The sequence below is a fragment of the Pinus tabuliformis genome, chromosome 8 (genome assembly GCF_031772625.1).
Source record: "Pinus tabuliformis cultivar Carrire ecotype Pingquan chromosome 8, CPIR1, whole genome shotgun sequence".
NCBI classification, from domain to species: domain Eukaryota; kingdom Viridiplantae; phylum Streptophyta; class Pinopsida; order Pinales; family Pinaceae; genus Pinus; species Pinus tabuliformis.
In genome coordinates, this window is record NC_142294.1 from 2,067,539,316 (window position 1) to 2,067,554,034 (window position 14,719).

The 14,719-nt window shown below is 38.7% G+C and overlaps 1 protein-coding gene across 1 annotated transcript; it reads right to left on the reverse strand.

Annotated features, from left to right (window-relative positions):
* Positions 1-299: 299 nt before the first annotated feature.
* On the reverse strand, positions 300-4,870 carry LOC149244770 (putative LRR receptor-like serine/threonine-protein kinase At5g48740). Its single transcript, XM_089368071.1, has 3 exons — positions 4,670-4,870; positions 3,972-4,503; positions 300-783 (listed from the first exon to the last, which is right to left on the reverse strand). The coding sequence occupies exons 1-3, from the start codon at positions 4,764-4,766 to the stop codon at positions 492-494; spliced, it is 921 nt and encodes a 306-aa protein (XP_089224197.1). The 5' UTR covers positions 4,767-4,870; the 3' UTR covers positions 300-491.
* Positions 4,871-14,719: the final 9,849 nt, after the last annotated feature.

A 14,719-nucleotide genomic window follows, 5' to 3' on the forward strand; every position in this document is an offset into this window, starting at 1 on the left:
CTGCTGAGCTTTACCTCCCGAGAACCTTACGTTGCGTTACGTCAGTGGTCATCCACGTGTCTGCTCCATATTATATCGGAGTCGCTCACCGGAATATCCCTTCGCCGGCAAATGGTCCCGAGATTTTCCCGGCACCGGAAAATGGCCAATACACCGCGCTCCTGACTCGACGCCTGACGCTGCCATGACTACTGGTTTCAAATTTGGAGATGCGGGAAAAATCTGAGCGGTTTTCCAAAACTGTTGAGCGGTTGAAATTAGCATTTCAACAATTAGCAGAGCTGCGCACTTACTATCTTGTGAAGATGTCCGCGGCTGAGTATGAATTAGCGAGTATAACTCATAAGCGTTGATTATAGGAAGAAGAGTGGAATTGGCGGCGTTCCATAATGAAAAGTTAGAAAAGCTATTTGAGAGGAATTGCAGCTCTCTGATGGGATAATTTCGTGAGAGAGTGAGTTCAGACACGTTATAATGATTTGGATCCCCATTTATCGCCACGTAAAAGATCTCGAAGCAGACATGTCGAGTGGCTCGATCTCTGCAAAATACAACAGCAGTAATGATTTGCTCCCTTCGTATAACGATTCTGACAAGGGAAACCCCATCGGGGTAGAGCTGTTTACAACCAACGCCGTTTGCATGACAGCAGTTGGAGGAAGGTCTTCAGTGTCGCTTGTTGAAATGAACTCTTGGGTACTTACAGATCGAATGGAATTAACGTTACTAGATTCTATAACTATTTCTCCTGCCCAGAAGCGATCGAAGTTGTCTTGAGGATACCTGCGTAATTAACCAAACAAATCTATTCATCTAAATTATTCACAAAAAATATCACTACTGCTCAACACTTCTACTGCATCAAAATTGGTCCTCACATAACAAGATTCTCTCAACTGTGCGGTATATGCTATATTGAGATATATAGATTTATGACATAGAAAAACGGATTACAATGAATATCAACTGTGCGGTATATGCTATATTGAGATATATAGATTTATGACATAGAAAAACGGATTACAATGAATATCAACACCACCAGGTCTGTAAGATTTTGAGAAACACAGATAGATCTAGATCTGTAAAACAATAACAAGCTTGCAAGGCAAAGAAGAAAGCGAGCAAGAATTGAGAAAGAATGAAAAGTAAATTCTACATTATGAGGTTTAGAATAAATACATAAAAGCAACTAAGTTAAGCTTAGTTGTGCATGCAATAACTAAAGCTAACTAAAGCTAAGTGTGCTGTGCCGCATGCATGCAAGCAATAAGTTAACTAGAGCTAATCTAGGTGCATGTACACCAACACAACTAGTCTACAGCTAGTCTAAGTCTACGGCTAGTCTACAGCTAGTGCATGTACACCAACACCCCCCCTTAAGCATAACTTAGGTGAGTGTGATGAATGAGTCCCGGCAACACGGCCATTTTAGGTACCCATATACAAAAAAATGAAGAAAGAGGAAAAACCCAGTGGGAAGAAAACCCCCCTCAAAATATAATGCAAAAATTGAAAAAAGAAAACTGCTAGGCAGTCGTGTCTTCACCCGGAGTCGATCACGCAGGAAGTGAAACTTCTGGTCAACGCTGCCACTGTACTCAGCGCTGCAAATCGATCACCGCGCCGCTGTCCGTGGTGCTGCCCAGCAATCGGACCAGCCGGTTCTCCACCATTTCTTGGACCGTATTGGCTGTCAACACCTACATCTACGAGCTCTTCAATGAGGACCTCAGGCCTGGTGGGACTTCGGAGGAAAACTGGGGGCTCTTCAGCGCCAATTCTACGCCCGTGTATGTCCTTCACCTCAATGGCGCGGGATCGACTCTGGGCAACGACACTTCTGCTCAGACCTTCTGTGTCTACATGCAGGGCAACGGTGTGGTGCCGCTGGACTACGCTCTGTTCCGACTGCTCCCGCCCATCAAGGAGGCCGTTGACCCCAACACATTGCTCCACTATACCAACGTCTTCGATGCCGTGGTCGACGCGGCCTACTACGCCATGGCCTCGCTGAACTTCACAAACATCCCTGTGGTCGTGACAGAGACCGGTTGGCCCTCCATGGGCGACGCCAACGAGCCCGACGCCACCGTGGACAACGCCGATACTTACAACAGCAATCTTGTCCGGCACGTGCTCAACAGCACAGGAACCCCCAAGCTCGTACCACGATTCTCCATATGCAACGCAGTGCAGCAACCTGAATTCCATTGATCTTTTCTTCGCAAAACGGCTCCACCCCTTGGTTAGCACGTAGCTCTGGCTGTTGTTGCTGCCATTAAAGCCCGCAGGTGATAACGGCTTCAGGTTTTGCGGCGTTTCGATCTGCGGTGCTGCGAAAAGCTGAGAGAAGGACCGGGAACCGAAGTCTTCCGCCATCGTAGAGGCAACAGCAATAAGCGTTGTTGGGCTAGTTAAGGGGAATGAGGACGAGGTACCATCCTCATAACTCTTATCCTTTAAACCATCGGAGCCAGAGTTTAATGGAGAACTTTCATGCAAAAAAGGCGGCAGAGGGAATGAGCCTGTTGTTGGCGACTGTGCTGCCTGAGAGTTGGAGAGCAGAACAGGGGAATCCAGCAAGGTAGTAGAGCTGAGACCGGGGGGGATGGTCAAATAAGGAGACTTCAACCGGGCTGTATTCAATCTGGGTGCATTGAATCCCCCTCGGGCAGCCAATCTCTCCGCAAAACTACCACCACCGGTCCTCGAAGGCGGTTTATGGGCCTGCCCAAAACCGCTCGTCGGCACCGATCCGGCCGCAAAACCACCTGAAATACTAAAAGGATCATTCTTTTTACCGCTCCTGCTGCTGTTCCAATATGAATTGCTCAGAGCAGGGTTCAAAGCCGAACTCAATCCAGGGTTTAGGGGAGGATTGAGGGTTTGCAGTGGAGAATGTAAAGAACCCATGGAGGTCAAAGCCGGATTCATAGCTTGGGCCTGACCAGATCCTGTAGCGAGGGACGCGGCCATGGCTGCTCCATTATCCTTCTTTGGCTCATTTCCCGTGCATGCAACGTTTGCACAGCCAGTGCCTCTGATGGTGCCCTCCGACTGGTTAGGGTCACCATCGTCGGTTTCTTGGAGACCTTGGACGTAGTTGGTGGCGTACAGGCTGGCGACATGCGGGTCCTCCGGTTCTAAGCTAAAGTTTTCACGGCTATTTCTATAAATTGCAATCGAATCCTCTACTATTCTAAGCATTTCATTTTGTTTTCCAAACAATTCTTCCAAAATTTTCCATACCTCATTTGGAGTTGAACATGATTCAACATGAAATAGCAGTTCTGGAGAAATAGATAAACATAGGATGCCGAAGGCCTCGTCCATGCGATTGAAATATCTTGATTTCTCCACTGCCGATGTTGGTTCAACTTCCGTTTCCATGGTTATTCGAAATAAGCCTCTACTTCTGAGATGAAGTTGAATCTTTGGCTTCCATTCGAAATAGTTATATGGAGTGAGAATTGCCGATTGTGGAAACTCCAATTTAGACTCCATTCTTTGTTGTTGCTTCAATCTTCTGAACCTGCAAATAAATTGCTTGTGCACTGATTTACAAATCCCTGTGCTCTGATACCATGTAAGATTTTGAGAAACACAGATAGATCTAGATCTGTAAAACAATAACAAGCTTGCAAGGCAAAGAAGAAAGCGAGCAAGAATTGAGAAAGAATGAAAAGTAAATTCTACATTATGAGGTTTAGAATAAATACATAAAAGCAACTAAGTTAAGCTTAGTTGTGCATGCAATAACTAAAGCTAACTAAAGCTAAGTGTGCTGTGCCGCATGCATGCAAGCAATAAGTTAACTAGAGCTAATCTAGGTGCATGTACACCAACACAACTAGTCTACAGCTAGTCTAAGTCTACGGCTAGTCTACAGCTAGTGCATGTACACCAACAAGGTCGTTAATTATGACGCTCACATATCCATATGTAAATATATGGCGAATGATGTTTACCTGAGCGTCGAAAAGTTTCCTCCAAGATCAGTTCTACTTATCGAAGAGAGCATTGTTCCTGGCTTAGCCTGTGCATACATGCCAGCTCGGAGGGGCCTCAATTCGATACCACTGATAAAGGGGTCAACGCTGTCGGAGGTTCTGATCAAGCAAACATACATCATTGTGCCTGAAGTAATCAAGATTCTTTCATCATAATAAAATTCATAATAGAAGGTTGTCACGTTATTCATGGCCAAGATATCTACGGTCTCAAAAGAGTAAGCGAAGCTTGACAAACTTTGGAATCCACTGATAAACGAGAGTCTTAAGAGGTAAGACACATTGGAGGACACAGGCAAGTGATAGCAAGACTTGTTGAGAGGCTTTGGAAAGAAACGTAGACTATGCCAAGAAGAACCGTAGATTTGTTCAGTGCCGTTCCCTAGGTCTGCTGTCTCACCGACGTCGATATAATCGGCATCAGTAACCCATGTTATATTGATTTCATCAGTGTAATTTGTTTTTGCTCCGCATCTGATACTGAGAAATCCTGCCAAATCACAACAAAATAATAATTAAAACATTGAAAAAAAATCCATTACTGCCATAAAATTACTATATATCAGATGAAGCTACTCAAACTGCAGACGAAACGGAAAACACTCAACATTCGCTGATGAGCGATTTGTTGAACTTCGAATGTTCCATATTCATACCTGGTTGTTGAGCAGTAATAATAAGAGCGAATAAACTCAAGAGCACACCGACTGGCGGTATCCAACAACCCCATTTGCCATAACGAATTTTGGCCATGGCTCCACAAATTTTTTTGAAGTGCTCCGCGGCTCTAGCTGTAGAATGGAAGGAGGATTCGAACTGATTTGCCTCGGACTTTAGCAGAAATTGGAAGTGTTATATGCTTCATATCCGAGCGCGTGTATATGAATAATAAAGAAGAAATTGACCGCGTTAGCATGGATTCCCGAATATTCGAAGAATCTGCAATCCGGACTTAAAGATGAAATGAATACGGGTTTCGTAACACCTTGTGACTTTGTCAAATACATGTTTTATTCATCATCGATATTATATGTTGATATTATACTATGGTGGTTAACGATTCTTGTACTAATAAAAATTACAAAATCCTTTTATTTTTATTTTTATATAAAAGTTTTGTATTTCATTAAATACTGGTTAGATTATCATAAACGGGATCACGTCGATGAAATATGGCTTTGGCTACGGTTAAGCAAATTAGTTAGTAAATTTAGACCTTTATCTTTGATTACTGTGATGCTTTGACTTTTTCTTTCTTTCTAATTGTCTTCAATTTTAATTTTGGATTTCTTTTTCTTATGCCCATTTCTGCCATGGTGAAGATCACATTTTATTTTTCTTTCACTGCCTTCTTTTCCAAAGAATCATTTGATTGATCCTTCCGTTTTAGAGCAAGGAAGAGAGTTTCTTCATTGAGTTGAGCTAGGCTCCTTTCCAAAAGCTTTCTTAGTTTATGCAACTTTTTTCACTAAAAAGTCAAATGTAATGGATTTGATTTGACCACTAGTTTGCACGGATTCAAGACCATTAGTTTGCACGGATTCAAGATAGTGAAAGTATGTAGGTTTGATGAAAGTTGTGAGAGGAATGTCTATTTTTACTCAATGGAATATATGTAATGCATGATGTTAATGTTAGAGACTAATCTCATGGAATCATAATCCGTTAGCTCTGGGTTATACAATTCCACTAGGAGTTTTCCCTCTTCCATTTCTAAATGAAACTCATACAAATCCTTTAACTTTTTTAAGGCCCCATATGGATCATTAATGTGAACAATATGGTACCTTACCTCTTCACTCATTGTTGTAGAAATCATAAAATAATCATTCTTGTCTTACCTCTTCACTCATTGTTGTAGAAATCATAAAATAATCTTTCTTGTCTTACCTCTTCACTCATTGTTGTAGAAATCATAAAATAATCTTTCTTGTCTTACCTCTTCACTCATTGTTGTAGAAATCATAAAATAATCTTTCTTGTCTTTGTTCTTCCAAATGGAAAGCTCCTTAGCCAATGTAAGCCTAGTAGATCCCCTAGGCTTCCAATGCACACCTCCTTTGACTTGTTCTTTATCCTCTCCATAGATTCCATCCCATAAATCCTTAAAGATTAATGTGATTTTGATCTTTCTGATCAATTTTTGGTATTTGTTCTTACCAATTAACACCACATCCACAATAGAGATGAGAAAATGCATCTTTTATACTAGCATTTTGAGCTAGGTCAAGTAAAAAAAATTGAAACCCACCATCAAATCTAGATCTTGTGGAGAAGTCATTCATAACTCTCAAATAAAATTTCCCGAGCATGCTCAAATAAAGATCCTTGATGTAGAAATTGGCCAAAAGCTCTTTCTCAAAAATAGAAGAAATTGCTAGTTAGAAGACAAAGTCACCTTTCGCATAGAAGCTTGGATTTTCAATGGAAGCCATATGCAATCCAAATTAAGCAAGAAATATCAAGGTCGTTTGCAAGACCATGTATCAAAGGGATAAGTTCTTCTCATCCATGACTAATTGTAATTGGAAAATATATGATTGCATTAAGCCTCTAGTTAACTCACACGTCATCATTAATCGAATGACGAAGAGGCTCGATGGTGTGCCCACTAAATGATTTAGATTGATATGACGATCTTGCAACATTTCTTACATATTCTTTAGCACCACTCAATGTGTAAGTAGACTAATGGATTTTAATAATCCCTTTTCTTGATATGGGAGAAATCTACCCATGGTATTTACCATGGTATTTATCCATGGGATCTGCCCATGGTATTTGCCTCGTTTTTCAAGGGAAAATAATAAAATAAGGTTTTTAGACAGTCCATTAAGCCTATTAAAGGGGATAGGAGCTAGGCATTTGGATCATCCTGAGTTGTCTCTCTTATTGTGTTTGTTGAGAACTTGGCGTGGCTAGTTCCACTTCGATCCTGAGACCGAAACCCCACGGTGAATTTGTCTGGTGGATCCATCCAAGATTCACAAAGGTGCTTCGGTGTCTTAGATCAGTTCTTTTTAATGAGCAGTTGTGCATGCCATTTGCAAGGGCTCCACTCTTATTTGTATGGGCATATATCTTTGTCTTCAATTATTAATATAAATAAGAGGCTGCATTTTTAGATCCCCTTCATGTTCAATGTTTTGATTGCAAATATCTTTAATTAGAACATTAAAGTGTACTAGATCGGTTAAATTTTTTGACATTTAGGATCTTACAGTGGTATCAGAGCTGGTTTTCCTGCCAGCCTGAGGGTTTATTGTAGATTAATTTTGAGACAAGGTCGAGGGTTTCGAGGGAACTAGTTTTCAACGATCTTCCATAATCACCCTAGCTAGAATCTGGTCAATTTCGGTGGTTCTCCATAACCACCCTAGTTGACCATTGCAGAGAAATTACTTGTCCATCATTGAGTTTGATTTGCAGTTGTCTTTATGATCATTCCACCAGGTGTCGAAGAAAATATATTTGTTGGGGTTTTGCCAAATGAGCGTGAAATGTTGTGCAAGTCAAATTTTTAATTGTGGAGGTGAACTTTAAAGAAACCGAAACCCTTGAAGTTGTGGTATCATTTTTAGGGTTTCTAATGTAAAATCTGAATTCCAATTGGGGATCAAATTCTGAAATATCATAATTAGTGTCTCGACTAATTTATTGCTGCCAAAACTGCCCAGGTTTCAAAATTTTGTGTTGTTGAAGGGAGTCGCCATATTTATCAAGATGAATTTATTAAAGGTTGTGGGGCGCATCAGTTGAGCAAGGTGGGCCGCCAACCATTGTGCCGAGGATTAGGTGGGCCTTGTGGGGGCCTTGGTGACAAATCTCGTGTGCATTAGATTGACGACACATTAACGAGTGAGAAGGAAGATCATGGATTTTAGTAGGTTGTGAAACCTCATGTCATTCATAAAGAAGACATTACATTGGGAATCAATGAGGTGAGACAGATGATCGAAAGGCCTCTTCATACCGTGCGGGTTTTCTTGAGGAAGCAAAGCCACGAGAGAGGCCACATAATGCAAGCAGCGCCAAAGCTAGTCATTGTGTCATCGAGGGTAGGGTTTGGTGCCATGTAAATCCTGAAGATAGTTGAACGCGAGTCTCACCCTCACTCAAGGAATGACACTTCCAAATAATCATTGCCCAGTAATAGAAATAATTTGTGGATGATCGCATTCCCATGATACAAAGTAAGCCACTTAGTGCGCAGAGATCAAATTGACCATGTTGGGATCAATGGAAATATTTTATGTGGGGAGATGTCACATTTTAAGACACATCAGTTTGAACTGATGATCACATTCAATTTGTGAAGGCGAAATTTTCAAGCGTGTGAAGTGCGTTAAGGTCCAAAAAGCCTACAAAGTCGTGAACCATCACCAAGGAGCGCATCATGTTGTAGAAATCCACCATTAATAAATATCTTGACCACTCCGTTGGAAAGGTAGAGAAGCTAAAACAAAAATTCACCCAAAACACACGAGTTGCGGCTCTTCTATTGATCACACAAAACTTGATTCTTACAATGAACCCGGTGAAGGGTATTTAACCTTTTCGACTAGCGACTCACATAAAATATCTTGACATGCAGCCACATGCAATCACACACTAAAATTCGTCTATCACTTAACTTGACTTAACTCAACACTCTAATATGCAATTACTCAACACTTAGTTAACTAAATCTCCAAGTTTAGCCAACTCCTCATGCAGGAGTAATTATCGTATTTAACACTCCCCCTTAATTACGACCGCTAAACTAAAACTTGACTCATGACAACTCAAACATGCCTGTTGGTCTATGTCTTAGCTAAGCTTACAACACCCAAGTTTCTTCTATGAAACTCAAACACATCTTTTGCTAATGTCTTAGTAAATATATTAGCCAATTGATCACTATATTTACAAGGATTTAAGTGAACTTCTCCATTGCTCACAAGTTATCTAATAAAGTGATATCTAGTATCAATATGCTTGCTCTTCTGATGAAACACACTATTATTGGATAATGCAATCCCTGAGGTGTTGCCACAATATATTGATGTTGATCGTTGTTGTTTCTACTTGATTCCATCAAATACTCTTCTTAATCAGATTGCTTGACATGCTGATGATGTTGTTGCTACATATTATGCTTCCGCTGACGAAAGTGTCACAATGGGCTACTTCTTGGATGCCCATGAAATCACACTTAAACCAAGATGGAACACAAAACCAAAAGTGTTCTTCCTATCATCCAAACTTCCTATAAAATCACTGTCTGTGTATCCAATCAAATCCTTGTTTTATGTGCTTGCATACATTATGCCGCAATCTCTAGTTTCTACTATGTATCTCAGAATTCTTTTTCCTGCACTCTAATGTGTGCCTTTTGGAGTCTCCATAAATCTGGAAATCAAGCTCACTCCTTGCATGATATCTGGTCTTGTAGTTGTGAGATACATGAGGTTGCCAACCAATCTTTTGAATAGAGTTGGAATGACATCTGATCCTACATCATCCTTGCTTAATTTTGTACCTGTTAAAATTGGTGTAGGGACAGGTTTGCAATTTCCCATCCTGAATCTTTTCAACAAATCTTTGGCCTATTTATTTTGACAAATAAAAACTCCCTTTTAAGATTGCTCAACTTCTATGCCAATAAAATATTTCATGAGACCAAGATCTATCATCTCAAATTCTTTCATCATGGCTGCTTTAAATTCATCTAACTCAAAATCACCTATAAAAATCATGTCATCAACATATAAGAAAATGATCAAAATCTGTCCATGCTCATTTACCTTTGTGTACAAGGTACGCTTAATGTTGCTTCTGCAAAATCCATTCTTAATCATGTAGCTGTCGATTTTTCTACACCAAACTCTAGGCGCTTGCTTCAATTCATAGAGCGCTTTCTTCAACCTGTAAACTTTATCTTCGTTACCTTCAACTTCATAACCTCGAGGTTGCTACACATAAATTTCTTCTTCTAGAATTCCATTCAAGAACGTTGATTTCACATCCATCTGATATATTTTCCACTTGTTCTGAGTTGTTGTGGCTAGAACGTCTCTTACAGTATCCAATCTGGCTACTGAAGCAAACGTTTCTCCAAATTATATTTTCGGTTGTTGCGTTAATCCTTTTGCTACAAGTCATACTTTAAAGCTGGCAATTTCACCTTTCTCATTCGACTTTGTCTTGTACACCCATTTCACACCAATGCGATTTTTGTCCTTTGGTAAATCAATCAAATCCCATGTATCATTCTTTTCAATAGCTTCAATTTCTTCATCCATGGCTTGCACCCAATTTTCATCTTTGATTTCTTCTTCAAATGAAGCAGGTTGGAATGACAACAATGTAAAATTTGAAATAACATCTAAATCATCATAAATATCTTTCAAGCTTCTCATCTTTCTCTTACCATTGCTTGATTCATCACCTGATTGACGGTTGAGAGAATTTCGATCTATTGATCTACTTGAAGATCCATACTGCTTTGAAAATATTGGAGTCCTTGTTGGTGTGTCTTTGTTTGGTGTCTTCACCTATGATTCTTGCTGCTCCTTTTCTGCTACATCATCTTCTTCCATCAATGACACTTGTGCATCAACTGTTTTTTATATACTACCATTCCATGACTCTTGTTCTTTGAACACAACATCTCTGCTAATTATGGTATTCTTGGTAACATGGTTATACAATTTTTAAGCTTTTGATTGCTCACTATAATCAGTAAATATGAATTTTTTACTTTTATCATCTAATTTGCCTCTTCGCTCTTTAGGCACATGTGCATAATCTACACATCCAAATACTCTGAGATGAGATATGTTGTAAGACATACCTGACCATGTTTGTTTTGGTACTCTGATCATCACACTCTTTGTAGGAGATCTGTTGATCACATAAATAGCACATGCAACTGCTTCTACCCAATACTCAATAGACAAGTTTCTGCCTTTCAATATGCTTCTTACCATGTTCATAATTGTCCTGTTCTTTCTCGCTGCTACACCATTCTGTTGCAGTGTGTACCTGGTTGTAAACTGTCTTCTGATTCCATGTTGTTTGTAGTAATCATGGAATGCCTTTGAGTTATATTCTCCACCACAATCTCACCTCAATACCTTGATCTGTCGATCACTTTAATTTTCTACTACGGCTTTGAATTCCTTGAACTTTGAAAAAGTTTCAAACTTCTACTTCAAGAAGTAAACCCAAGTCTTTCTACTATAATCATCAATGAAAGTGAGGAAGTAACAACTTCCACCAATCAACTGTGTCCTCATAGGTCTACACAACTCTGTACCACCTACCTCCTCTCTATGGAGAATCATTTTGAAGCCCTCATCAGCATTATCAGATATATAACGTAACAAAATAGATTTGCTTTGCTCGGTATGCAACTCCCTTTGGAAAACTTTCACGGTGTTTCTTTCCCAAGATGAAACACTCATAAGTACTAGCAGATTCTTTGATGGGAGGTAATCCTCTAACCATCTATTTCTACTGCAACAATCTTAAACTAGAAAAGTGCAAGTGTCCAAACCGAAAGTTCCATAATCAATAATCATCATAACATGCAACTGTAAAAGAACTCACCTGACCACTGTAATTCATAATTAGAGGAAAGAGTTTGTTCCTCATCATCTGCACCTTCACTATCAACTACTTACTTGGGGGCTTGTAATATACAACACATTCTTGACCTTGAAAGATAACTTTGTATCCTTTCTGTGTTAATTGACCAACACTTATCAAATTATGTTTGAGACTAGGAACATAATATACCTCTAAGGTTGTCTTCAGCTCCCCCTGCTTAGTCAGAATGTTGACCACTCCTTTGCCATCTACTTTCACAGTCTTGTCAATCCCAACTTTACCTATTTTTTCACAGATTGATCGAAATTTGCAACCAAATCATTGTTGCCTGTCATGTGGTTACTGCAACCACTGTTTAACAACCACACACTAGTAGAAGGTTCATGCATGATATGGCAAACTAGGAACATGGAGTTAGTACTCTCTGTAGTGACATTAGCTCTCTAGTTCCCTTGATCAACTATCTTCTTCTTACAATCACGAGCATAGTGACCAAATTTATTGCAATAATAACATATCACCTTTGATTTGTCAACTCTTTGATTATTATTGAAGCTTCTGTAGTTGCTTCCACTTTCATGTTCATGCTCTTCTCGACCATCTCTCTGACCACCATATCTTCCGCTTCATCCTCTGCCTCTCGATCTACTTCTGCCTTGACCTTTGTCTCTTGAAATAGAAACCTGACTTTTGAAAGTGGTCTCTAAAGTGGAATCCTTATTTATGTTTATCCTTGCCTCGTGCGATAAAATTGATCTCATCATGTCATCAACTATCAATGATGCCAAATCCTTGCCTTCTTCTATGGCTGCTACCACAACATCAAATTTGGTAGACAAAGATCTGAGGACCTTCTCAACCATTGTTTGATCTTTAATATCTCACCATAAATCTTTAACTAATTTACGACAGTTATGACCCGATTCATGAAAGAATCGATGTCCTCTGTCTCCTTCATCTATAGACTTTCAAAATCTCTCCTAGTATTCTGCAACTTAACAATATTTTGGTTTTGACCATACCTATATAGTTTGTCGCCAAAGTATCCCATGCTACTTTTACTAAAGATTTGATCATAATCTTCTGGAACACTGCTTGGTCCACTCCCTGTTGGATAAGCTACAACGCTTGTGCATTCTTCTTTGTGTCTATCTTCCATTGTTCTCTCTTTGCATTAGTGAGAGCTCGTGCTTTTGCTTCATCCTTAGGTTTTGAAAACCCAAATTGGACAAAATCTCAAACATCATGTGCTTGTAAAGTGGTCACCATCTTAATAGCCCACACATCATAATCCTTCCTTATAAACTGTGAGAAATGTGACTGGAAATTTTAGAAAGTCATCTTTCTTCAAAAACCCTAAATTTCTTTTTTTATAAACTTCCAAAAAACACTCAGTTGCAAAGAAGAATCCTTAAAAAACTCCTTGGGAATAAAACCCTTATTATTATAAAAAAAGCAATTTTTATATAAAAAAAGCAATTTTTATATAAAAAAAGCAATTTTTATATAAAAAAAAACTTTAGTCCCTTTCAAAAAGTCCTTTGATACTAATTATCTCCCATTTTTTTTATAAAAAAATTATATATAAAAATAATTATCTCGCATTTTTTTTATAAAAAAATTATATATAAAAAAAAAAACATATAAAAAAAACTTTGAAAACTTTTTTATAAATTTTTTTATATATAAAAAACTTTAATATAAAAAGCAGTTTTTATATATAAAAAAAACTTTAGTCCGTTTCAAAAAGTCCTTTAATACTAATCTGAATTTACGTGAGAATCCAAAAGACGTGTTTTAAATCAAAAAAGTCCTTTAATACTAATCTGAATTTACGTGAGAATCCAAAAGACGTGTTTTAAATCAAATAGCCATGCGGGTTTCAAAAAATTTCGGAACAAAGGCGGGTTTTATAAAAAAACAATTATATAAAACTTCAATACGTACGCAGCTCCTTTGTAATACGCGGACCCCACGTGACTTTGATTTCGGTCAACACAATTCCGCGTTTTAATTTTTTAACGTCCTGCGCACCACTGAAATTCCGCGCAGCTAGGTAACCCTTAACGAGAATTGCGCGGTTCTTTGTAATAAAAACAAGCTCGAGATTTGCGCAGTTATTAAACGTTTGACAAATTTGTAATGCAATTTAAAAAAAAATTATTGGTGTGTTTGTTTTGATTTGTTTTTTATTTTTTATTTTTTTTCATTTGTTCTAGACACCACGCATATTAATTTGTTGGAAAGGCAGAGAAGTTAAAAAAAATTTACTCAAAACACATGAGCTGTGGCGCTTCTATTGGTTACACAAAACTTGATTCTTACAATGAATCCGGTGAAAGGTATTTAACCTTTTCAACTAGCCACTCGCTTAAAATATCTTATATCTGTCCCATAGGCTATCTTTAGCCTCGTGGACGTTAAAATAATTTCTTTCTTTCTTTCACACACTAAAAATAATCTATCACTTAACTCGACTTAACTCAACGCTTCAATACTCAGTCACTCAACATTGAACACTGAATTAATTAACTCTAAATTTAGCTAACTCCTCAAGCAAGAGTAATTATCTTATATTTACAGACTCAGATTATTGCAGCATGAAGACAATGTGCTTATTGATAGGTATTGCTCTACTATGGAAATCATACGGTCACAACACATGAATGAAGGGTCGTCCATACATTGAATCGGGTTACAGAGGTTGAAAGGCCAATCACTGAATTGTGTTGTCGTGAAGCAAAAATGCCACGGCAAAGGAAATTCAGACCTTAGAGGCAACACTCGAATAATTAAGGACATGATGGTTAATATGGTGTTATTTTTCACTTCATTATGTAAATAGGGAGCCAAGCCGCTGCAACAAATAATATAATACATGATCATGGAACATCTATGCATGAATGGTGTAATGATTAGATCAATGGTTTTATTAGTATAATAAATGATATTCAAGCCGAAAGAGGGACAATATATGCCATATCAGTAGCCCACTCTTGACCAAAGTTGAAGCTCCAGGGGTTACTACTCGCGCATAAGGAAGAGGAATGACGTATGTCTATTGTGCATCGTGGAGGTCCGAGACACCACAGATTTGGGGCAGAATTTTGTTG

What these genes read in the sequence shown, in the direction of transcription:
- LOC149244770 (XM_089368071.1), bottom strand. Translation starts at nt 4,766, where the DNA reads ATGGCCAAAATTCGTTATGGCAAATGGGGTTGTTGGATACCGCCAGTC. An exon ending in TATTACTGCTCAACAACCAG is followed by an intron (nt 4,504 to 4,669) that starts GTATGAATATGG and finishes GTGATTTGGCAG; the next exon opens with GATTTCTCAGTATCAGATGC. An exon ending in GGAAACTTTTCGACGCTCAG is followed by an intron (nt 784 to 3,971) that starts GTAAACATCATT and finishes TTAATTACGCAG; the next exon opens with GTATCCTCAAGACAACTTCG.